General features: G+C 39.4%; 1 protein-coding gene across 15 annotated transcripts in view; it reads left to right on the forward strand.

The window, feature by feature from the left end:
* LOC100745429 (polypyrimidine tract-binding protein 2) overlaps nucleotides 1–26,208 on the forward strand; it is a 423,740-nt gene that overhangs the window by 204,795 nt on the left and 192,737 nt on the right. For 3 of the 15 annotated variants that reach the window (XM_033322433.1, XM_012389123.3, XM_012389122.3), the window contains exon 3: nucleotides 16,066–16,128. The exons of 10 other annotated variants lie outside the window; for them this stretch is intronic. Coding sequence is in view for 2 of the 5 variants with exons in the window: in XM_012389120.3 (XP_012244543.1) it covers nucleotides 371–373 (3 nt within the window). In the remaining 3 variants the exon portion in view is untranslated. Of the gene's footprint in view, nucleotides 1–17; nucleotides 374–16,065; nucleotides 16,129–26,208 lie in introns of those variants that run through there. 2 more of the 15 variants (XM_012389120.3, XM_012389124.3) reach the window with 1 other exon arrangement.

Genomic DNA, 26,208 nt, shown 5'->3' on the forward strand with positions numbered 1-26,208 from the left:
GCTAGCGGAGACGATAGGCGCCGACGAGGCACGTTCCTCCATCACCACGTATTTTCATTCGTACCCGTTTGTCCCGGGTGGTGCGGTGTCCCTGCCTCCGCCCCTGCTGAACAGCATCAACAACGCGGCGGCAGCAGCGATCACCCCCGGCCTGGTAGGACACCTCTTCGCCGGCCAGCAAGCCTGCAACATTGGCTGCAGCTGCACCTGCACGAATATCGCCAATTGCAATCCGCACCACCAACAACACCATCACCATCAGCATCAGCAGCAGCACCACCACCATCATCAGCAACAACAACAGCATCATCATCGTCCCATCGCTGCCACTACGGTCCTCCTGCAACCGGTTGAACACATCAAAGACACCATGGTGAGTGGAAGATTTGTTTCTTTCGTGGCGCATTTTCGGCCGATGTAACGCGAAAAGAGAATTTTCGATGTCGACGAGGTTCGCGGGTTTCCGTCGTGTTGTTAGTACGATCCGCTCTATGTCGACGTTTCGCGAACATTCCGTGTCTCTTCTTCGGGACAGACCCGAACAAGAAGGCGCAGTTTATAAAACGGGATTGCAAGAAACACCGATATAATATGTTCGGTTTGATCGGTCGTAGTTAACTAAATTAAGTTAGTTAAGTAATCCGTTGACCGTGCTAATCACGCAATTATAATTTTACTCGGATCGTAAGACATTTGTCTTAAACATGTGTTCATCGAAGTATACGTTTCACGAATATATTGTATTATGAGCGTTACAGGAAATTAGACTTTCCACGCGCGATAGAGACGTAAAAATTCTGAGCCAGCGTAACCATAAACGATTCATAGTCCTCGATCTTTGCAAATTAGAAACCTATCTAGGGATCTCGCCAGAGAATCGACCGAGTCAGAGTTTCATTTCGAAGTCGGAAGTTCGCAACACTGGGTCAGTCCCACGACGCGTCCTTCAGGTTAAAGGGCTCTCGTTAATATCGTTGTCCGTCGCATAAATTAGCCACAGATCCCCTGGTTGTCCATTTGTTCGCCGCTCCGAACCACTAAGCAGCTTTTACGACGCGATTGTCCCCCGACGCTCGCCAAGCGGGTTTAATACTCTATTCGACGATTGCTTATGTTCGACTAATAAGCCGGGTCAATATGCGGAACTTGGAGCGCACTGGTTACGTATTCCATGTTCGAGGATCGATTCGCGTTTCGGAGTTACCGTGTTACGTTTTAATCTGTGTGATAGTGTTCCATTTATCGAAGGATATTAGGTCTCTGAGATTGTGGTGGTTAGTGCGTTCGAGAACAATTTCAGGATCCGACGAAGGAATTTAGAGAAGTAAGAATTGCTTGGGAGTGATAGGTAGCTTTCTTCAACAATCAGAACCTTCGGTCGAAGGTAGGAGAGCAGTGTCCGATTCTTTGTTGCGAACGATCTTTCATTCCAAAGTAGAGTAAATTAGGATTATTTGGGTCAGAAGGTGTAATACGTCAATCCATATTTCGAACGCGAACAAATTGAACGTTCCGATGGGGCAGCATTCTCGATCCTTTGAATTTGCGTTTTCAGCCCTTGGGAAAACGTGCGTGTAGTCGTGACACGTGTATATAAATTCGTAATACAATTCACAGACATCTTGACGCGACGAAATCGCGAGTGACGCTCGCGCGCGTAAATCTTTTCAGCAACGGTGCATTGAAACGGGCTGTCAAGAGGCAACGACCGTTCCCCCTAGCTCCTCGAGCGTGACGTAAGCTGCATTCGTCGTTGGATCTCGCGAAAAAATCCTCAGACTCGACGATTCCGCGGCCAGCTCGCGGCGGAACACGGTTTCCCTTCTTCCCGCCACTAGGAAAAAGAGTTGCATTGAATTTCCGCATGTCCCTGAGATATTTCCAAAGGAGTTTCAGTGATAGATGGCTCTCCAGGTTTGGAAGTTGGATATGGTGCAACGCGAGTCATTCAGATGGAATTTAAGTCCGTCGTTCACTGTCGTGGAGCGAATACGATTATTAAAACAGTCGTTTTCTTAAACGACTGATTTTTTCGCTTGTACTACTTTGCTTCAATCATCGAACATCGAACAAAATCACATGGAAAACCCGAATAGTTTCTTCGTCGGTCGCCCTCCGAAAGGAGTCTCCTTCCAGCCAACAACGTCGAACATCGAACAAAGCCAACCTAGAATCACACCAAAATCCCATCAATTACGTTTCAAAAAAATGTTGTAGCGTCCAATAACACCAGAACGCAATTTCTTCCCTCGCTTACGACCACATCTTCTTCTACCACCCCGATTTCATGCGGAGACGCGATCGAGCGGAAAGCCCGAGTTTGTTCAGGATCCTCGATCAGCATCCTCTCGACACCTGTCGATCGTAGCGGGATTAAAGAGGATGCCGCGTCTTGGTTGGCGAACCTCGACAAACAGAAAGAGAGGAGCAGCGGAAAACAGAAGGGATGATAGGCGTTCGTCGGAGGTGATAGGGCAAGGTCGGGGGTTCCCTTGGCGCGAGACTCGTCCCTGTTTACACAGCAAACGCGTCGGGTGATTCATCGTCGTCGCTAAATCTGTTCCTGATTCAGTGGTTACCATGCCCTGCTCGTTACCGGAAACCTCGTTAGCCGGAGCTTTGTCTCGCGTCTTTCTTCTGCCATCTTCCGCAAAACCAGATGTTTCGTGTCCCTAAAAAATCATGAAATTGTGGGAAAATTTGCACCTCGTAGCCAGCATTCACTTTGCAATCGTTGTTCTGCGAAGGTTTCCGAATGATATTCGTCGTTCCGATTATTACAAATAAAAGAATAACGTTTAGAAAATTTGTATCTTGGATTTTCATCGGTTTTTATATTTTAGAATGGCGATATTCATTTTGGAACGTCTTTATGATGATTTTTGAAATACCATTAGTAGGTATTTGGCGATTGCCGTCAAATCATTACGAAGGAATGCGATAAATACCAATTTTATTACACAAATTGTTTCGTAAATTTCAAAATTTTAGATCTAGAATTTTCAGTGTATTATTTTACGCGCGTTTCTTATTACGATTAATTTTCCTTATTACACGATATCTGGGTCACACAGTCGCTGTTATCTTCTTCGGACGGAGAAGCACGTTTATCTTTATCAGACTACCGTTACGTTTTCGATCGTCATATAAGATTCGCTTGTTGTCAGAAGAAGCGATGATAGTTTTAAAAAATGTACAAAGTTTAGAATGGCGGCTATCTCCGTTTGTCTAAGCTTCTGTACATCGCTTAACACGCATGCACACACACCATTTGTCATTTCTCGTGCTTTTCCTATTTGGGACAAGCGACGTGTAATGGACGAATAGTTTACTTTCATTTTGAAACGCTATTTATCTCACCGTTTGTCGTAGATTAGTTTCTGTAATCTCTTTGAACACGTCATTGTCGATAGAATTTTTCAATTCTCCTTCTTTCTTTAATGAAAAATTATCAGTCTTGAATTTCGCTTTACATTTCATATATTCGCATATATTCGTGTAAATAATTGGGGACTCGATACAATTTGGTTCAACGTCACCGTATACTGTGCCATAACATTTAATTTCTGCCAATTATTGCATTCGCTCACATTTTTCTGCAAAAGCATCGTCTAAAGCATTCGCTTTGTCGAAAACTTTTTAGTTCACCAAATTTGTCTCGTTCCAGTTAAAAAAATGTAATACCTAAATTCACCTTGTTCCAAACAATTTGGCAAAACATGATTCGTACGACGATTCGGATAAACAACCTCTGTGTCATGTTTCTCACTGGTCCACGATGATGGGAGAAACTTCTTTCGTTGTTTGTCGATAAAACGAGCGAAAGACGAGCGTCTGTTCACCTATTTCTCTGGAAGCTCGAAGGAAACGTCAGCGGGCCGACGGCGATATGCGGTGGGATGCGTCTCGAGCTATCTTCACGGTCCGTTCCTTGTGTACACCGGCTAATTAGCACTCTGCTGCGGGGAAATAGTTGGTATCAGACGCTTCGGTCTGTTGGGGCTTTGGTTTGATCTCTTGGGACCTTACGAACCAAGTTCCTTTGGGCTTCGGCGTTTCTCGGCCACTGAGAAGTTCGAACAAGTTTTCCATTTCTTTGGTTTCTCGTGTTTGACGGATTTGTTGGGTCAACGGTGGTTTTTGCCCCTCTGTGATTCTCGAGACGTTGTTAATTGAAGAGCAGAGGAGGAAACACGATACGTAGGTTTCAGAATAAATGAAAAAAATAAAGGATGATATTTTAGGATGAACCTTCCTATTCAGAATTTTTATCTTTATGCAAATCAAGATTATTCGTTCAGTTTGAAAATTGAAAAATTCGTATACGAAAAATATATTCGAATTAACGCTACGCTAAACTTGCAACACTTGGCCAGATTACTATAGAAAAATATGAATTTAAAACACGCGCTATTGTATCCTTAAAAAATACGTACCAAGTGAGATTTTTCCTTACAAGATATCGATTTATGACACGTATCAATTGCTCGTAACTCATATACATATAATAGAATCGTTGAAATTTCCACTATGTTATCGTTATCACGAAACGAGCATCTCCCTTTGAATATTCAAATGGTAGGAAATTCTTGATAACTCCGTCGATGCGAAAGTGACCGTAGAAAAATTCACAAAGCGGCACATCATCCACGAGATGCTTCTTAAGAACGCTACTTTAGGTTCGCATGAATAACGCAAGAGCAATGTTCTTGCGCTGAAAATTGCCAGGGAAGCTCTCGTTCCGTTTCCTGGCGAGCTTATCGCGAGTGGTTCTTGAAAATTTTTGTCTTAGGAGCCCTTCGCAAGAAGGGAGATTTCCACTTCGACCCACTCTACAGCATTAAAAATACTACGAAATGTACAAACATAACAGATTAATCTTCGAATCTTCTTTATGCAGCTTTCATAGCGCGGAGGAGCGTCGAAGAGGCAAATCCTCTGGAAAATTCACTTCTCCTAATTGCGTGACTCTTGCGTCGATTCAGCGGTATCAGCGTCGTTAACACAGGATAAATATATCGTCGCTTAATCGGTCCTGCATTAAATTACTATAAAAGTCTAGCGGAAGGAGCTCGCTGACAATAAAAATGGAAGTGAGCCTCGTGATTTGTTTCTCTTTCTCCTCTACCTGTTCGTCTTCCTCGCTGTGCTCAAGAACCGTATCGTCTGCATCCACTTCCGGCCCGTGGATGCCATGAAAAATCCTACTCACTGGTTAATTATTCGAGCATGCATTCTCGAACGTTTCTCTCTCGAAACATTCGCCTATTCGCCATTGCCTATCTTCTACTCAAGGACAGCATTAATTTTAGAAGTAACTTTATTTTTTATAATGTAGCCTAGAAGTAAATTTATTTTTTATTCCAACAAGTTAGAATTCATTGGAGAAATAATAATTACGAAATCCATTCAGAAACGAAGTTCGTTATAAGAGGATTAGAGAGATAAAAGAGGAAATAAAGAATATGCAGGACTACGATTAAATAAAATTCAAATATCACGCTCGATCGAGTTTCCTGCGCAAAAACTCAACTTTTCCACTCGAGCTAACTAACGCTTCTAAGCAACCCCGAAACAAGTGTGGCTCTTTACCACTCTAATACGCAAACAACCCTGTGTGGAAAGCCACTTAGACCGGTTGCATTTGCATAATTTGCAGGAACTGCAACGATCCGTGTTATCAGCGACACATATTTCCATCGTAGTTTCCCTAGACTCGTCCAGCCTCGAGTTTACGACGCTTCTCCAACCCCTGTGTATCGAGGCGTCGATTCGATACGAGTTTGCGAAACATCTCGGCCACTCGCGATAAATTTCCACGGTTTTATCGACTGGAATTTGATTGGGATTCGAGGAACTTCTGTTTCTGTTCGTGGTGCTAAATTTCCCTGCAATAACGTTTGCAGTTCGATTGTTCGTTCATTGACCAACTACTTTGCTAAAACATAACGATGTTAGAACCGTGAACAAATTTTTATCTCGTCGATCGTTCGTAGACTGCGGATTTTTGTACATTTATAGGAAATTTGAAAGTGCAAAATAAATTCACAGAACGCACATAATACGTTTTCTACATTACCGATATAAAAATCAGAATGAAATATGTATATCTTCCTCAACTACATACACACACACACACACACACACACACACACACATCTTCTTTTTCCAAACACAAAATTTCAATGCGAATAAAACAGAGCGACGAAAACACAGACAGAACTCAAAAATAATTTTTGCCTGTTTCACAAATGGAAACATAGAATATTTAATACGAAATATTTCAAGCAAAGTAAAAATCCATTCCGATAACCTTTCATCGTTGAACATATTAATACGCTTCAACCATCCCTGTCATTCATAATTCCAACATCGTCTCTCTTGCATTTTGCTAAAACACGAAATACGAATAAAAGAAAAAGTAAAAAAAAAAAGAAAATAAAAACATCATATGACATATATCATCGAAAACGAAACAGAGATTTAACTTTATTAAATTTGTTTCACCTTCGAATAGATGGCAGAAGCTTGCAAAGTTCATGGAACTATATTTTAAACTATTCTTTTCGTTTGTAATATTTGCAGAGTATCCGCGAAAAATATAACAAGTCACGTTTCACGTCTCTTATGGAAAAGTAAACACAATGCGAAAATTAAAAACCGATTCCACATCGGAACTGTCTTTGGATTTAATTTTGGCTTTAAACGTGTGTTTTTCTCGCGCTTTACATTTAAGGAAATATTAATAACATTAGTTACGCGGACTAATATTAGTCAAGTTAAAGTACACTGGTATTATTCGTTTCTTGAAAAACATCGAGGATGTACTGTATCTTCGAATCTATTAGGTTATTCCTTTCCTCAGCTATTTCGTATTAAAATATTCCTATCTGACCACGAAGCGACAGTTATCTCGTTTTTTCCACGCGGTCTTTGAATATTACAAACATAGATATTCTAAAAGAAATAACAAACCTATCTTCTTCTTCACCTTACGTCATTAAAAACGTAGAAAGCAAAATTTACATAGTTTTTTTTAGCGTCGACGAGCGTTTCCTTGTAAATCGAGCAAATTTTTCGAGATATCTACGGGGCGTCGTGTTAAACAAAGTTTCGCAGAGATCTCGAAGTTTCCAACGAATCTTCAATTTATTCCCGCCACCCCTCGCTTCCACCGGTAGAACCGTTCCGATTCTTACGATTTACCGTCGCGTCTCGATTAAAGCACCGCCTGATGCACTCGATTGATTCCCAATCGAACTTGGACGAGCAATCGGCACGCTCGAACAACGATGTTATCGGTTATTTTGCCCACCGTGCCGCTGAAACGAATTTTCGTGCAAAGCGGGTGGCACACAGAATAGCGTTGTAATTGGTTAATTGGTTTTATGGAACTTTTATATTGTTCTACTATTTCTATAATTTTAGAATGGTTTTTTAAATCCCTATTTAATTTTTAAAAGGATCTGAATACCGTACTTGCTTGGAATAAAATGTTACTTTCAACCGCGAGATTTTGCTTTTGGAATCGTAAATTATAAAATTATAAAAGTAGGAATGTGATTCGTTATTTTTCTATTATTCGCCGATGTGCTTCTTCTAATAGGAATAAAACAATTAGTTTCTTCTACCGATATATTCATTTATTTCGATATTTGTATTTCAGGATAAACGATCGTGTTTCGATCGTGCAATTGCGTTTCACATTTGCATTCTGGTAAGACGTTCCTTATGAAGCAGACTGCAGTGACTACGAAATGTCGGTCCAAAATCCAAATGCCAGGTACAAATGCAAAATCGAAACACGAATATCTTATGCCGAAAGGCGAATATTAAAATATCTAAAAGACATCGTGGTGAAAGTTTGAAATTCAAAGTACGATTGATTTATTTATTTTCGAGTTGTGAGCCTTGTGTTATAAAGCCTTGTGGCCATTACTTATCGCAGTACGAATGTGGTTATCTCGGTAACAATATAATATATGAAACTTAGGAAATATCAATGTTTCCCTATTTTAAAATACTAATGAAATAAAATAATTTCATCCGCGTTTTAATATCCTCGAAAAATAGTTATGAGAGATTCTTAAATAATAGTTAAAGTTAAATATTCAAGAATCATAGCGATAATAAAGATCTGGTACTGCGAAGAATTTTTATACTAGCTTTCTAAACACGTTTCAAACGCTGCTAAGCGCTCCAAAATCTTAATCCACGACTTTCATTCCGTAAGACGCGAATTCCTATTCGCACCTCCATAGTTAAGCATCGACGATCGCGAGAAACGCGAGACAATGAGAGCCTCCATGAAGAAAAGATCGACGCATCAATTTCCAGCTCGCTCGATTATGCGAGAAAGCATCGCGAGTGTCGCGAACATCGTAATTCCAATCTTTGTGAGTTCTGGAAGGTTAAAAACAAGAGAGAGAGAGAGAGAGAGAGAGAGAGAGAGAGAGAAGAATCACGCGACCTAAATTCAAAACCCAGAGCTCTAACGGCGTCCCGACGAAAGGAGTGAGACCTCGCCGCCCGTTTTTCCCGCCCTTTTGTGCCCGAAAAAGGAACGAAATAGATAGAAAGAGAGAGAGAGAGAGAGAGAGAGAGAGAGAGAAGAGAAGAGAAGAGAAGAGAAGAGAAGAGAAGAGAAGAGAAAAGGAAAAGTAAACGAGCGGGAATCTCGTTTCTTGTTCTTTCTTTTGTGTCTTGGGTGTCGCAGGGGCCTACTTTCGATCTCATTTTCAAGGATCGCCTTCCATCTTGCGCCACCTCGAACCTTCAACGGCAATTCCCTTGGCAAAAGGGTGGGTTCGAGACACGGAAGGGTGGCTGGAAGAAAAGGAAAGGGTGTAAATGGGGTGGTATCGTAATGCGGTATTGTGAGGACGTGCCTGTAGGCTCTCTTTTCCTCGCTCTCTCTCCCCCTGCTTTTCGGACTGACTCTGTTGTTCACGAAAGGTTCAGCTGAGATGCTGCTACTGGATGAAGTTAGAGAAGGAAGGACGGTTTGGCTGCGATTGATCCTTGGAATTTTCTTTTTTTCTTTTTTGTTAGTAATTCGAAGGTAATAGATGCCATAGATATTTAATTTAATTTAATTTGATTTAGTAATCCTCGGACTACCGACACGGAGTCTCGTAACGGTTCGTTGTCGATCCAATTCGTATTCTCCTCGTTCTCGTAGCACTTCCGTACGTGATCCTCTGTTTACATAAACCAACATTTTAAATTGTTACAAATTAATTGCATTAAATTGTAATAAATTGTGATTTTCGCGTATATATGAACACTGGTAAATATCACGTTGGATCAAGATAAACCCATCACGATCGTTCGAGGGTTAAACGGGTTGAATACCCTCCCCGTACAAAGGTAAAGAGAAAAGAAAATACCGAACGGACAAGTAACAATACGGAGAAAAGAAGCACAGCAGAAAGAGAACGAACAATTGACGAAAGCAACGAGACAGATCGGTTTAGCTGAGGGAAGCTGGCCGTCGTTATCGAGTAGCACAGTGTTCTAGAGCGAGGTTTTTAACGTATTTACGTTGCCCGAAAAAAGGTCAATTTTCTCACTAATACAATTAACAAGTGTGCATATTGGGCAAAAGAGGTCGACAGCATCGGAGCGGGACAAGTAGGACGATGTTCTAAAGACCATCGGTGCTTTAGAGGGGCTGGTGGACTAAAAAAGACAAGTGATAAAATGAGATCGGGTGAGATGTACGTTAAAGATATTATTACGTAAGTATGTAATGGGTAACGTAATAAGAGAACCGTTTATTATAAAAATTAGCGTTGCCATAATAGGAATACAGAATGGAAGGAACAAAGGAGAAGGAAAGAGTTGTCGAAAAAATAGGTAGCGTAGTGGTTTTGAATATTTTTGAAAAGATTGTTCTTTCGAGAATCTCCGTTAAATTTCCACCATTTCGTCTGAATCACTTTTCCGTATTTTTTTATCCATCTTCGGACGGACATACCGTGCTACATAAAATAACAAAATTTATGTTATATTTAAAAGATCGTAGGTTTGAACGTTAATTGTAAATAATAGAATGTTTCTGTCGGTAATGTAAACACAATCGAAGCGACGTCGAGCGGGCCCGAGCGTACTCAAAACCCCTCGGTTCGTCCCCTCTAGTCGACCTTTCCGAATTGTTAGTCTTCCCTCGACCGTCGCACAGTTTGGTTCTTCGTCGTGTTGCTCGAATTTTTCACCCCAGTTTTCACGTGTTTCCTTTGTTCCGAGTGATCGTGGTGTGCGCGAGTGTATTGTCGCAGTATCGTGTGCTTGTGCATCGGTGAAGATCGTTCGCCATGATTTTCTACGACCGTGTGAATGTACCCCAAGCGCCCCAAGCACCTCAATACGCCTTTCCTTTCTACAGATGCAATAAGGTAGAGATTACGCAATAATCGATAATATTAATACCGAGTTGTGTAACATTGCACAATGTTGTATACACCGATGATTGTTTTGCGTCAGTAAATAGAGCTTTATTGCTTTTTGTAAGCAAGTTGATTCGCTTATGGCGTAGCTTTGCGTTTGTAATGTTTTCTACGTTGTCAAAACGATACGTAAGAATATTTATCGTTGGAGAGAATCGAATGTTTGAAAGGTTTTTCAATCAAAATACGAATTCGCAGGAATTGTATCTAGGAGTGAAATAACAGACGATTCTCTCGTAAAAAATTAATATTGTAAACGTATAACAGGTAATATATCACTGCGATAGTAAAAAATATCTGGTCTATAAAAATTCCGATTAGTTGTTGTATTCAGTTATCAATTTATACGATTCGATTAAATAAATATACGCGTTTAACGATACGACTTTCCATTTCCATTTCCATTTCGATTACGAAGAATTATAAATTTTCTTTTACTTTTCATTTACAAATTATCATATTTGCCCAAAAGTTTAACATTTCTCCGTTTAATCGAAGTGTATTCTTGCTATTCATGCGGGATAATAATCCCACCGACGTACTTCGATAGCACAGGATCAAGTAATTTCAAGTTGTCGAAAGCGATAAAAATCTCGATTCAGAGACTCTGTAATATAATGGTATTTATCTTAAACAGCTACAAAATTCATTTATATTCGTTATACGGTTGTTTACTTTACCCAACTCAGTCGTCCAACGAATAACGTGTGGATTCATTGAACTTTTACATAACGTTAAGACATCTCAAGTATATGTAAAAATAACATCGAGATTCTTCGCATTTTAATTAAATCGTAGGAAAGTAATTTTAATCCGTATGAAATATTACGAAGAACCCGGACGAATGTATATTTGTAAAATTCTTTTAGAATCTATCCTACCTCTTATATTAATTGTTCTAATTAATTAATTAATTAATTGTTCTAAGTTAATTTCGTTCTAAGTAAAAATCGGTGTCACGTAGTTTTCTCCTAGGTGTTTCTCAAGGATCTCCGTTTTAAGTTTGTTGTCATTGAATCTATGCCTCTATTTCTGAAAATTCCTCGAATGTTTTCTGTTTGCATCATCGCAAACGTTCGCTATCCTTGAATTCCATATTGCTTCAGTGATACTAAAATAATTCTAATATTTGTTGAACGTTGCTAATATCGATGTACCAGTGGTTACACTTAACCAGTTTGACCGCGAAATTTAGTTTTAAAAATCCTTTACGGGTTGCGTAATTGGAATCGAGCAATGTCGAGTATACACGTCGAACGTAGGACAAGTGCTGGTGCTATAAATTTAACGAGAAAAGTGAAGCAAAACGAGGAAAGATTACGTTTTTATTCGGTGAAAAATTAGCAATTCGTCGTTGAAAAAGGTATTGCTATCGAAAACTTAGAAATTGCGAAAAAATAATAAAATAAAGTGCACAAAACAATTCGGAGAATAGCCGATATACGCGGTAAAGTACACAAATGAGGATGGATCGAGGAAAATAATCAACTGAATTTATAAAAAGCAATACATTATAGGAGGGAGTATAATCGATTGATCAAACGTTTTTTTTATAAAATATATAATAGCGTTACTATATACTGGAAGTAGAAAGGAGACATACCAGTAAATGCCATTTATATTACTTTTTACTAAAATCTTCTGTTTTTACAGTGAATGGTAATTTTTTATTTTACACGACGAGTATACACGCAGTTAACTGATTAATATTCTATTTCGATATTATCTATTTCTCTATCTGTTATCGTGATATGATTGTAATTTAATATACAACGTATATTTAATTTATCGTTAATAATATTACACTTCCAGATAAATTGAAATATATTTAATTACAAAAGCCGATAGAACAAGGACTTGATTTTAATTAAATCCGCTACAGGTTTTCGAAATAAATTATCAAATTGCGGAAATTAGCCAGGAAAATTGTCTGAAGTTGAAAAATGTCAAGGTGTACGTAACGACGAGAGGCCATCGACTCCAACCATTCCCTTGTATATCGTAGGTAAAGTAATGCCCCTAGTATCTGTTACGGGCAAAGTAAATGATAAAAGAGAGTGTGTGCATTGTACGTGCGCGGTCTATTCGTATTGGCCCAGGGGTTGCTCCCTTCAGTGGGGATAAGTGACCGTGGAAATCGTGAGAAAAGGTCTCTACAACCTAATGGTTGATAAGGTTCGAAGGTTCGTAAATTTTCAGGCGATTTTCCCAACGTAAGGAAATCGATGAAAATTAATGGACGAAAATTAATCGACAAAAATGAATCACATTTTTCCCCATTTGTGATCTTTATTCGTGTATTTTGATTACTACGGTGTATAACCGAGTCACTGCATAATACCCTGTGTTATATAAAATACGTGCGTTTTCTCTGAAAACACGTAAATAGCTGGAAAACTACGCTACGCACAAACGCGTTTGAAAGAAACGTACAATTTCGAGGTAGGCATATCATGTCGATGTTTATTTTATCTTCTGCAATTGCTTGGAAAAACTCTTCCGTGTTCGCTATTTTTGTGGCTATCTTTTTAAGTAACAGCTATATTTTCGTATCCCACATTGCTTGTAACCGACATCAAAACATTTTCGAAACGCTATTTACTTGTATTTTTTGCATATCGAGCATACCACTATCGAGATATTAAATGTCAAACTTGATACGCCGCCGGCATTGGCGTTATCCAATGTACACGTCAGACTTTGTGCATCATGGTACCTCTAAAAGCAGCCGATTGTGTGTGTACATTTGTGTGTACTAAATACTGTTCCCAAAACGGCTAGTCGCTTGTCCTTCCGTTTGATGTTCACCATTGAACAGGATTCAACTTGCCATCCTTTCCAAACATTAATACGTCGATAGTGGTTTATGCAAAAGATACGCGTAAAAGTGCTTTGACAATTTGTTGATATCGGCTGCAAGAATATGAAACGAAGAGATATAGTTTTCGTTTAAAAATATAACTTGACGTGATCTTCACAGGGCTTTTCAAACGAATTGCAAGATAAAATAAATATCGTCGTGATACGTTGTTTCTTCGAATTAAAAATTTCTTCCAACTTATTATTGTATGAAAGCGTTGACTAAAAAGATTTCGTGTCAATAAAATGGGAGTGTCTATGATGTTCACGTGCATGAAGACCGAATTTATGTTTCCGTAAGACGCTGGGGTGCAGACTAATAACGATTAAGCGAGTTTCTATGGGATTGCACGGGAATGGGTTCTCGGGTTTGCCCGGAAATTTATAGTCGTACCACGATGGCTTGGCGATAGAGCTGCTTGAAAATGATGCCACGCAACTTATTATCCGTAACGAATTTCAACGTCCGCCATGTTGAAACGTCGCTGATAATTGACGTTGTGTAAAGATACTCGCTACCGGGAAATATGCTCTGTAAATTATCGCGTGTTAATGGGGATGGAATTATCACCGAAGGGGCGGTTAGTTTTCTTTAGATTCTGTGTAGATTATTTCCTATGCAAAGATAATTGTTCCAGGACCTGTTTCTCTTGTGAATTAATTTCCTCGAGCTATTTTCTTCAATAATATCGTAGTGTTTTTAATATTCGATCGGCGACGATCTACAACATCTTAAAACGTACTTTCCAAACTAGAATTTTTGTTCGATAGAACAATCGCAAAGTGTAGAAGAAAAATGTAAATCGATCTATTCTCGAGATCGACTCTCAAATTTTCAGCCCTTTTCTTCGAATCGAACGCCATACGCGATAATTTCCTAGAGAAAAATGCGAAATTAAAATTCGTTCTTGATCAAACGCTCGATTACAGTGTCAAATCGAAATCTGTTTCCAAGAATTTTCAACTTTCTACCTTTTCTGCTTCGAATCTTACACGCAACCACCTAGCAACATACAACAATCGTCGTTAACGAAGCAATTATATCGCGAAACTTAAATCTCTTCTCAAGAATTCTCGACTTTCCACCTCTGTTTCTGCGAAACGTATCTCACAACCACCCCTCCCTCCCCAAACACACGTCCTCCGATTAATCCCATAGTTGTCTCCCCTATCCATGCCAACAACTAATTCTACACACCCCATCCGCATATATCCTCGAACGTACGGTTTAATATCTCATCAAGGAAATGATTTCGTGACGAATATCCAGTAACCAACCCCCTTTGGTCGACGACTAAGAGAAGGGAGGAGGTCGTTCGATGAGAAATACGGTGATTTAGGGGAATTCGTCAGAAGCGGTTCGAGCCTGTCCGGATCTATTATTGGCGTTGGAACGTAAGTTAGTGGCCGCAGGGGCTGCTGGCGAAGTACACGGGGGTGGTTTGCACCGATGGTGTCTGGGGATAGCGTGGCGGACGTATTAGGTAATTGTGGGGGAGTGAGGACCGAGGAAGCAAGGGGTGATTTATATTGGCGGCACGTGACGCCGGATAGGAATTATCGTTAGCCACCTTGCTACCCCTTACGTGCGACTCCGTTTCCTTACACGTCTTTCAGGACGATTCAAACGAAACGATCTTCCATTTCCATTACCGATTTGTAGTTTCCTAATCTTTCTGCGATTTTTATCTCGCGTTCGGATCCTTGGACAATTATTTGTAAGCGAGTTAAGGGTGTTCTTGCGTTTCAGATCGTTGTTTAAATTCGCGTTAAAAATCGCATTAAAAATCGCATTAAAAATCGCATTAAAAATCGCATTAAAAATCGTGACGCGAATATTCTTCTTAATATCGATTGTATGCGATTTGTAGTAAATTTATTGCTGCAAACCCTTCGATCAAGGAAATTTGTTAAATCGCTGGCCATTTTTGTTAACCATTTTGTTTCATACAGGAATTGATTTTAAGTGTAGGGTTTCGGTATTGACGATTTATATCGAGAGAGATTGGGGTGAGACTAGGTCCGTGTAAAATTTTGGGGTTGGAGGATTTTTAGATCGACAGAATTGATAGGAAACATATTTTTTAGGGGTTGAGGTCGTAAAATGGATTTTGCGTGTAAGGCTTTGATATTGGGAATTCTTAGGAATGGTTTTGTGGCCAGATGTGAGTGGAATTTTTGAAATGCAGTGCTTCCTATAAGTATTCTATGTTTAAGAATAAAATATCGCAAGACGGATTAACCATTACGGTACGACTGACGAGAAATTCTTTTTTTCGTACCGGTAAATATCACGTGAAATTGAGAATTCTTAAATCGAGCGATCCGATAACTCTGATCTAATTTAAAATACGATTTAATCGAATAATTACAGTTGTAGTTTACAAAATAACCGTGAAACTGTAACAGAATGAGAAATTCTATGGAAGTAACAAGAGCAAGATATCGTATATCATACATTTTAAAGCCAAGCATTATTAATAACTCGTAGCATATACATGTGCACTGCTGGAATATGGCATTAAAGGTTGTAAAATATGATAACAAATAAACACAGAAATTGTATAGAATTCGTTACCTTTAATAAATCTACTTTCTTAAACTAATGTACTATGCATCGAAACAATCGCGTTTCAAAATAAAATAAATATTCATTTTTTTTTAAACTTTTCATGTATCTGAAGAAAAATTTCTTATTCTAACATATATTTGAGGAAATGTGGCGCACATCTTAAAAATATATCCCTTTTTGTTACAGGTAAGCTCCTCAAAGAATTCACTTAAAATTCTTTCAATCAACAACAGTCCATTCCTTCCACTGGTAAGTCGCAATCGATATTATCAACTAATTTGCCATTTTAATTTCGTTGATACAACTTTTATGCGATGATCGGTAGTTCTAGCGCGAGGAAAATGTTTAACATAAAACTGAAACCAACGACAATTCTCTCGCACTCTGTTCGTACTTGATATATATTTTAACGCGAGAAAACTGCGCTTGGTTGAAAAAAAAAAAATTCGAAAGAAGACAGTAGGATTAATGGCGAGCTTCCAACACAGCTTTACTCTCGCTGGCTTTATATCTCGCAAAAGGGTTACCTTCGAATCAACGACGATCATTTATTTCATCGACGATGTTTTCGCCGACACGATTTCACCGACCGACGCCGAGTTCCTCCGACAACGAATGAAATCACCGACACCGTCTTTTGCCGCCAATTACTATATTTTGTTTTGTTCCTTTTATCTTGTACCGTTCTTTATTCTTTTATGGACGAAAGCGAACACGTAGATGAAGATGCGTAATCAACGATAACGTACGGTGCAAAGTATGACAATTATCGTCGTCGAAATGATTACCGGTGATTTCACTGTGCCGGTACGGAAACGTCGTCGGTGGAATCGTATCGATGAAAACATTTCAGACGAAACGATGGTAACCGCTGACAAAATTCAAGAGGAAAAACGAAATACAAGAAAGAAAGAAACGCGAGAACGAGGAACAAGGTGAAAGAAAAGACAGCACGATCAGAGGCCGTCGGTCGATCCGGAAACTTTTTTACAGCGTGAAAATCCTTCCTTAACGAGAACGTCCCTGTTCTTGCGAGCCAGAGAGGCAACGGAGCCAGGACCAAAGTGCATAACCCAGGCAGATAATGAGAGGGCGAGAGGGTTTGGGGGCATAGGGGCGAGAGGGTAACGGATAGCAACGAAGCAGCCACGTCGTCGGGGCACCTGCGGTTTGTCGGTACGTTACTGTGGTACACGATGCGGTACCGAGCCGTCAAGTTCATATTGCCGGTTTCCTGTCATTAACGTGCCGCGTTGAGCCTCCAGCCTGTGTAGACCGTTCTCTATACACGCTATACTCTCTCACCTCCTCTTGTCGCCCAACGGAATATCGAATGGTTAGGATATAACGCGCGTTGCATACTCCGGATGCGTGTATACACTGGTTCATGAGAGTATTTCAACACTTTTACGAATTTATTGCGTGTATTATAGGTACGAAAGATTTTCAGATCTCATAGATGATTTGGTAACCGTAGGAGCTTCATGGAACGCTTTTCTGTACGTTTCGATTCATAGAGTCGATGATGAAACGCGGCTGTTGAACTGCTCGTATTAGCAGTTTCTAAAATAGTAGCAATATCGAGGTTAGGAATCTTGCAACATTAAATTTACTATCTACTGTTGATGTATAACGTATCTCGTACATTATATACCCGGCACGTTTTTACGAAATTCCACGATAATAATTCTTTGGTCTCGGAACTTGCATCTAACACAATTTCATGCTAAATCCGCATAATCAATTTAATAAAACAAAAATTCCAATTCTACTGAAACGGATCCTTCGCCAGCCTTCGAAAAATCGAGTTTCCTGTATTTTTAATGAGAAAAAGAATTCGGTTAAACTCGTTGAAGGTATTCTGACGTTGCAACAATGTCGAGGACAGGATGTGAAAAAAGAAAAAACTATTAAAAGTTTGGCCGATTGCGACCCCTGCTGCGGGGATTAAAGTACCCCTGGTAAAGGTCTATCGAGGCTGAAGAATTCTCGCCGGATTTGAAATGTTAAAAAGCGAACGCGTTTGCAAGCGAGAAATGAGATATCTTGGTGCCTGATGAAAGAATCGTACTCTTCTTTTTCTCTCTCTTCTTCGCGCGTTTGTATTCACGCGTGCACTCTGTGCGTGTGTAATAAATAATGGAAAACGAAATATCTCGTTGCGACGATTCAGGAAATGAAATTCCACGGGTGGAGCGTCGTCGACGAAACAACTCGAAGATTTATTATTTTTGTACCGCCGGTTGCATATTTTAATGCAAAGTGAATGAGAAAAGAAAGGATCTGACCGCGTATGAAAATTGTCTTTGATGTTTCGTTACGATGTTTGTGAATATTCGTCGACACGAGGGATATTTTTGGATTTTATAAAAAATTGGAAGAGCTTTTGTAGTCTACGATTGAAATAGAATAGTTTCGTGTCTTGTAGTAGCGGCTCGTGTATAGTTAATTGAATTTTCGAGTCTCCTAATATTATGTCGTGTGATTAATAGAATTTGTGTGTCTGATAATATCGGGTCATGTGATTAATAGAACTTTTCTATCTCACAACATTGCGTTGTGTAATTAATAGAATTTCTTTATGTCTCACAATATCGTCTCGTACGATTAATAGAATTTTTGCCCGTGACAATATAAAATTGATCGAACTTTTATAATATAATACAAGCGTAATACAATGACATATAATTAGTCGAATTTTTACATCTCGTAACGTTATATGACGTAATTAATAGAACTTTCGTGTCTCATAATATTACGACATCTAATGAAATGTTTGTATTTTGCGACAGTAGAAGAAATACGATTTTCTTAATTCAACGTCCAATTTCACTGGTGTAGGAACGATACCGAAATTTCCGTACGAGAGAAACCAATTAAAAATAGCAAAATATAGGGAAAAATAAATAATACATTTAGAGATACTGTGGAAACACGAAACAGCTCGTACACTAGACGCTGTGTTTCCGGGTAAATTTAGCCGGAAGTCGAGGAATTAGACGAGCTGTCACGCTTTGGCTGCACAGCAAACCAGATTGGATCTGGAACGCTTACCAGGGAGTTGCACTATTCCGTGGTCTAAAGATTCTGGCAATTAGTGGTAGGAGATTCTAAGGATCGAAGCGAGAGGGTTTGGCTCAGGGGGTGAGATTTCGAATTCAAATGTCGTCGTCACGTTTTGGCACGGTGACAGGTTCCAGTTATCAGGACTTCAAACGTGCCACCCTGTTTTCACCCTAATTCGAGTTTCGATTTTGCTCCGAGCGATTGGCAGCCCGCATCAACAATTTATCCCTGCGTAAATTGTGATTACCAGACAATTTCCTATATTTTTCGTTTAACCAGTTTTTTCTATATTTGTTTCGCGGATGAATTTATCGATAATCGTTTGAAAAATCGGCGAAAACTTTGAATTAGAGTTGGCAACAATTTACCGTAGAATTAAAGTTATAAATTGAAAAAATATCAAAGTTATATTTAGATGGAAAGTTTTTGGCTCTAGGCAGAGGGATTTGATTTGTAAACAGCGTTCTGATTTTTGGAAAATAACAAAAATTATGCGATCGCGTTGGAATTATACAGGAACGTAGTAAAAGCAATGGTTCAAAATAAAATTCAGGAATTTCTGCCGTGAATATAAATTGTTCCACGTATTTTTCTTGGAATAACTAGCTGTGTAATTGTCGTGTAAATGTTATTTCTTAATTAAATGTATAAAGGTAGATTTCTGATTACTAAGAAATTTATAGTTGTAAAGTACATCTCTCTCGATTAAAGTTTCTAACTGAGAATCCTCTGAATTCTCGGGCAACTTTATAATTTTAAAGTTTCTCTTATTTATAATCAAAGATAACGGCACATAATCTCGAAGGAAAGTTTTTGCTGTGAAAAAAATTCCGGATGCGATGCTACGTTCTCCGGTAGGAATTATTTGTTTGTTAAATTTACATGTACTCGGTCTATTAATTACGCTGATAATCGCTCGTGATGCTTTAATTCGCGAAAAACAACGGACGTCGACAGCAACAAGTGAGCGTGGAAAAGGCGAAAGGCCAAAAGGGTTTGTAAAAAGAGCGACGTGCTCTTTAAATTCTTGCCCGATTCCGATTGCCCTCGGGGTAATTTTCTTAGTGAATACAGGCTGGCACGAATTGGAGGCTGGAATCGGGCCTTTTCGCTACACCGTCGTGCAACTATAACCGACAAGGACGCTTTATTGAAGCTGCACCGACGACTGGTTGGTCCCTTTGAGAATGAAAATCCGGCTGGTTCGACATTTCTTTGAAAGCGAATCCCTCGCTAGCTCCGCGAATTTTAGTTATCTTTCCTTCCGTTTTATTAAAGTCCTTCTTCAAACGTTCTTTTATTCTCTGTTCCTTTTCCTTTTTCTATTAGAGAATATTTTTTTTAGAATATTTTTCTCTTTGTATTCTTGCGCACAATTAATTAGTTCATGATCAGAAATCCAGTAGTTCTATGTAAGTGAATCTTTATATCGCAATCGTATTTATCGTAAAGTGGATGAAACCGAGGTATTCGTGTTTTTCGCTATATTTCGCTATATTAAATTTTCAATGACGGCAGATGGTTGTTACAGTTCAAATTGTCTAGATTACCAAAAATTTCTGAAAATTCCTGCCCTCGGAATTTCCTTAATACTCGCTCGTACAGGCATTTAAACTCGAGTACAGAGGAAGAAAAAGGAAAGTAAAAATACCGCGAGTCGGAAGATACAAATCGCATCATCTCCTCCGCAAAGCAGATGAAATCAAGGGAAAAACCGTTTTTCGAGTTTCCGGTTTCCAGTTTCCAGTTGACAGACGGAGAATTTACCCGGGCAGATGGGATAGTCTCGCGGATTAAAGGGCAAAAAGGGTTGATCTTCCCCGTTCCTCTTCTCACTTGCCCCCCATTCTCGGTGGAGAATCGTGCTCGCTACAGTCGCGCGAATCCGCAATATGGCGCGCAAAGGCGCGGCTGCCTTTTCATTCCTTTCAAACGCACCGCGTTTACGAATCTTGGAGAGATTATTACAACGTGTAAGGGAAGGGCAAAGTAACCCCTAAGTCTACCTGATGCTCTAGTTTCTCGTCTCGCATTTAATTATTCCCTGACATGATACTCGCTGTTAGTCAAACGCTGCCGCTACTCATGGTTGCGTTTATTGGATATGTTTGGTCTTCGTATAGCCGCTTTCAACGTCTAAGCGAGCGAAGAGCGGAGAAGCCCTTTTCAGGTGTTTCGCGTATTTCACGCGTTTTTCGCCTGGTTGCACTTCCGTTCATATTTAGGGTTTATGGAAAATTTATGTGTCTTCGTCTGTTGTATCGTGATATCGGTAGAAATGGCGAACTTTTAGTTGCTGTTTGATTTTGGCATTGAAACATATTATTGCGACATGTAATAGTAGTAGAAACGAGAAAAATATTTACCTTTCCTTAAATTTTATTAATCGAAGTTCCAGGAGCGTACGATAGGTTTCAAAGATTTTCGTTATTACCCAACATGCCAGAGACGTACCACCAAAACTCTAACAACATCGATCGACTAACGTGTTGTTCGGTAACCGGTATTTTGTCGAGACATCGCAGCTAACTTACGCCCAATGTTCCGTAACCCGCTTAAACTTCGTGTAAGTAATTAAATATAAACCCACGTTAAAAGCCTACCGGGACAACTTGGGAATCTTACGATTTATTCAGTAACTTTTGATTGTTATGAGAACGGTCCGGAAGAAATATTGTAACAAATCCCTGTATTTTAGATATCTACGCGAGTTCCGTGCCTTTTTCGGTCTTTAAATTCCCGTAAGTGGACGAGAAAGCAGCCTAGAACTAACTTTTCCGCAGCGCGAAGGGTTTCTACCGAAATATCGAAAGAATTGTTCTTGAAAAATCAATATATCGAAGAAAATATCCGAGGTTCCTGGAATAATCGCAGAATATCGGTCAAAGTACAGTTTATTAATTTTCTATCTGCATCCACGGGTGTATTTCACGCCTGTCCGCTTCGAATCTATTCCATCGAACGCTTTGAAACGATTATTTCTATAGCGAAAAGGTGAAGAACCGGTATTCGTACAGAGAAACTCTTGGAAGAGGCGTCGTCTCACAATACGGGAATATTTTCCCTTCGATAAATCGGACACAGCTTTTACCGAGGTGACGAGCTCGCTGCAACCTGTGCAACAACCACTCCTCATCCCCATTGGTCCTCTGCTTTTCATGGTTGCCATGAAATCTCGATGAAAGCTCTCGTCGATTTCGAGTCGTTCCAATACCTTGCTGCTTTTGTTCATTTCGATCGAATCTACTAGTATGTATGCTATACACGTTAGTATCTGAATTAGTACGCATTAGTACATAGTGCATAGTATTCGTTTAAAAATATTCAAGCGCTTGCTTGTTCCTTTTAATTTAATCGTGAAATAAAATATTAGAAGTTCGATGATTTTACTTTTTATCGATATTATCGTCTTGAATTTATTTTCTGTTGGAAAGATTGAAGAATTGTCGAAAGAAAATTTGTAGGGCGTTCCAAAGGAACGGCTAAGAATACGAAAAATGATTTCGTCGATCGCGAACAATACCAATAATTTGATAGTTTCGTTGATTCCATTGAAATTCATTAGTGTAAGAGATAATACGTATTCGTGCGAAGTCCGTTCGTTTTATACGTTTTTTCATGCTGTTTGTTATGGTGAATTTGATATTGCGCATTGTTTATTGTTCGTGATTAATTATCGTTAATTGGGAAAAGAGAATACGTACGACAGTGGAGGTTGTAGGAAATTGTTTATTGGAAATTATTATTTCGTTTTTGAACATGCGATATCGGTATCCGATGATGAACGTGTAAGGATACATCGTGATATTGATATTCGATGAACGGTCGAGTGGTTTCATTTAATAATTTTTTAGCATAATTAGTCGATCGTCGGTAGTATCTCATTTCTACGATTATTACTTTCGTTTTCGGTAAACGTGTAACTTGTTTTCCAATTAGTTTCTACAGAATGTACCATACGCTGTGCCCTACGTGTTTTATATTTTGTTTATATCCTGTGAAAATTATCCTTAAACGGAACTTCTAAAATGTCTGATATTCTCCAACTGAGGCTATAAGGAAATCCTCGCAATCACCCGGTTTCTTCTTCTTAGCTCTAACTCACTGCCACTACTGCTATTAACTATGTTATAACTGCTATTGACTATTTTTCTACCTTGATATTGTTGTTATATCGCTGTTATATCGTTAACTAACATTCGATACTGCTGATTACAGATTCGCGAGGGTCTAAAGCTTGTACTCGATAAAAGGAATAAAAAGAGAAAAGAAAAAGTCGCGTTTTCGATACTATCGAGCGCCTTATCCGGTGAATAGCGGCAGAAGGAGTATGTAAATAAGCCAACTGAGATATTCATGTTGCTCACGGTGTATCTGCTCTCTCCGGCTCAAACGGAAGCGCCCGCTCGCGTTCTAAATCTCGCCAACGATAAGTATGTTTATGCACAGTCCCTGGCTGCTGCACGTCTCGATATGAACGTATACACAGCGAGAGAAGTCGATTTCGAGGGTGGAATATTTTTTCACCGCGCGAGCAAACGTCGAAAAATCTAGCAGGTTTTTTTTTCGCATGTTTGTCGATCACAGATTTTAATTTACCAGCTTTTAGAGCCGGTCGAATTGCTTTAGGAAAGGATCGAAGATGATCGTTAGAGTCGAGGAGCTCGATTTGATTCGATTCTAATGATTTTTATTTGTTTTGGTTTTGTGAAATTTTGAAAGTGGAAGGTACGTTCGCTTTTTTGATTGTAGAGCTCAAACATCTGTAATTAGACTAGTTAAATTAAGTTGGTCGTTATTTCCGAAAAATACGAAAAAATAATCAATTCTTATCTTGCAATTTTTATCACCGAAATATTTTTTAATACTCTGACGTTTAATATTCGTTATATCACATAGAATGATAACTATTACGGGACGTTCTATAATCTTTCAGCGTAAGAGTCGAATTCCCCGTAAAGTAACAACAAAATTTACCATCTCAACACCGTACGTCCCTTCCATCTGAACGGAAATCCCTCAGAAATCCCCTGACCATGTCCCTAATAAAAACACCAAAAAATCCCCAGAACCCAGCTCCTATTTCTCCTAAAACTCGATTCTCGGACAAAGCTTCTCGATCGTCCACATCCTCTGCTTCGATATCCTGCACGAATTTCGTCAGAACTGAAACCATTCGAGCGAATACAAGGAGAACATCTATCCGCAGGGAAGGAAAAGCAAAAAAAAAAAGAAAAAAAAAAGGAGAAAGGAACGTTGGATACTCTAAGGGCTTTCGTCTCTTTCCTCCACTGTCACATTAGCCTCGACAGTCCAGGCTTGCCTGTCGCCATGGACGTGGCTCACGAAAATCCCTCTGTTTTTTCCCCAGTTTCGCGTGTTTATACTCGCCTCTTACTTTCTTCGCTGCAGTACGCCGCACCAAAGGATTTCGGGTTTCACCCCGTCGTTCTTCTTATTTTGATACGAATTGGAATATTGTTAGAACCGGCGGCAGATTTTTGTGCAAGATTTATATTTTTATCGACGTCGTTTGCATACCGGGTCCGAAACGCAGTTTTTCTTCAGGTTTTTCTGTTTAAAAAATCCCGAAAGATCCTTAAATACTCTTCCAAGTTTCTAGAATATCGTGCAATGATTTTAATAATTGTCCGAACAGAGCGGAATTCAAACAGAAATATAGAGAAAACGAAAAACTACTTGAAATTACAGATGGAAAGCGAGCCAGTATACGTATGGAGGGTTGAACGAGACACCATCGTTCGATCGGCAAACTGTGAAACAATGTAATAATCGTACCTTAATGAAAGATTGGATATTGTTTCGATACATGTTGGAAAAAGAAGTGAAATAATAATCCGTCAGTTTGAAATTCGGTTAAAGAACGTTAGGAGAACGTTGCGAAACCCTTGAGCGAGACACGTGTGGCGTCAGAGAAAGGGCGTACAAAGGGATTTTCAGCGGACAGGATAATGTGACAGGCGAGGAACAGGCGAGGAACAGGCGAAAGCCCTTAGAGCAGCGTTTCCCTCGCCATCCTGGCGAAATGCGACCGTTTACTTTCTATAAAGCGGCGAAACACTGTCGTTCCATTACAACCACTACGTTTTTCGTCTGTTCTTTCGATTCGGCTCCTCCGACACGATCAGACTGCCAATGGCAATGGACTTTTATCGGGGCAACTTCGTTTCAAACGGACTGTTCTATAAATTCCAAGGTTAAACAGGAATTTTGTATAGAAGCCCGTGAAAGTATTCGCGTTATTATATTCCATAGGAACGCTTATATTTGAACAGTGGAAATATTAGACGGTGTTACTGGAAGTTTCTAGACTATTTATTTTCGTAGAATTCACGTTTTAATAAAGGCGTTAAGTCTACTGAAACGCGCGACAATATTTTTATCAAAATCGTTCCGTACATTAGCTTATTTGTAATAATTTCAGAAATGTTTCTCCAAGGATTATTTTCGAATCTTTGAAGAATGGTTTCTTTTAGCACTGCTACTGCTGTAGAGTTATCGAATATGTTAAGCGAGTGAACTTACCAAAAGTGCAGTTACAACGCGTACGCGATCAATCTTCTCCACTCAATGACTCTTATTTCGACTTCGTACAAAGTGCATCAAGGTTACATAGCATTGTGAGGCTCAGCGGGCTGTTCACAATGCAGGCTAGTCATCGTGAGGTCGTCGAGTCTGTAGTCGCATCCTACCTGTGACCAGACAACCTTCCAAACGGGTTCCCCAACACGGCTGCAGATATAGAATCGCGATTTCTTCGACACGAGATAATGGACAGGGTAAAGTTTCGTGGCGATGTTCAATTTTTTGATCGATCAATAAATTCGCGCAAAGTTCCGGAAAAAGCTTCTCTTCCGAAACAGCGGAACTTGTCAAATCAAAATTTTTCATTATTCCAAATATTTAAATTTCCAAATCTTGGAATATTCAAATTTTCGAACATGTATTTGACGAATAACGGCGTTTCTCGATCGATATTCTCAAACAATAGCATTTCTCCATCTGTTCTTTATTTTATTCCGTCCACGAAACTTTTTCCCCTTGGCCAGTATGTAAAGAGATTCGAGACATCGATCATCTGGAAAAAGAAGGATTGGCAACGCGTTTAAATCGTCTGTCGACTCCTTGGAAACGTGAAACATCGTACTTTTTCGATTTTATACCGGAATACTTTCTATACTCTTACGTTAAAACGTTCTTTCGTTCTACTCTTTTACTCTTTCATGGAATTAATTGTGGGTC

Source organism: Bombus impatiens, unplaced genomic scaffold (genome assembly GCF_000188095.3).
Source record: "Bombus impatiens unplaced genomic scaffold, BIMP_2.2 scf_0637, whole genome shotgun sequence".
Lineage (NCBI taxonomy): Eukaryota > Metazoa > Arthropoda > Insecta > Hymenoptera > Apidae > Bombus > Bombus impatiens.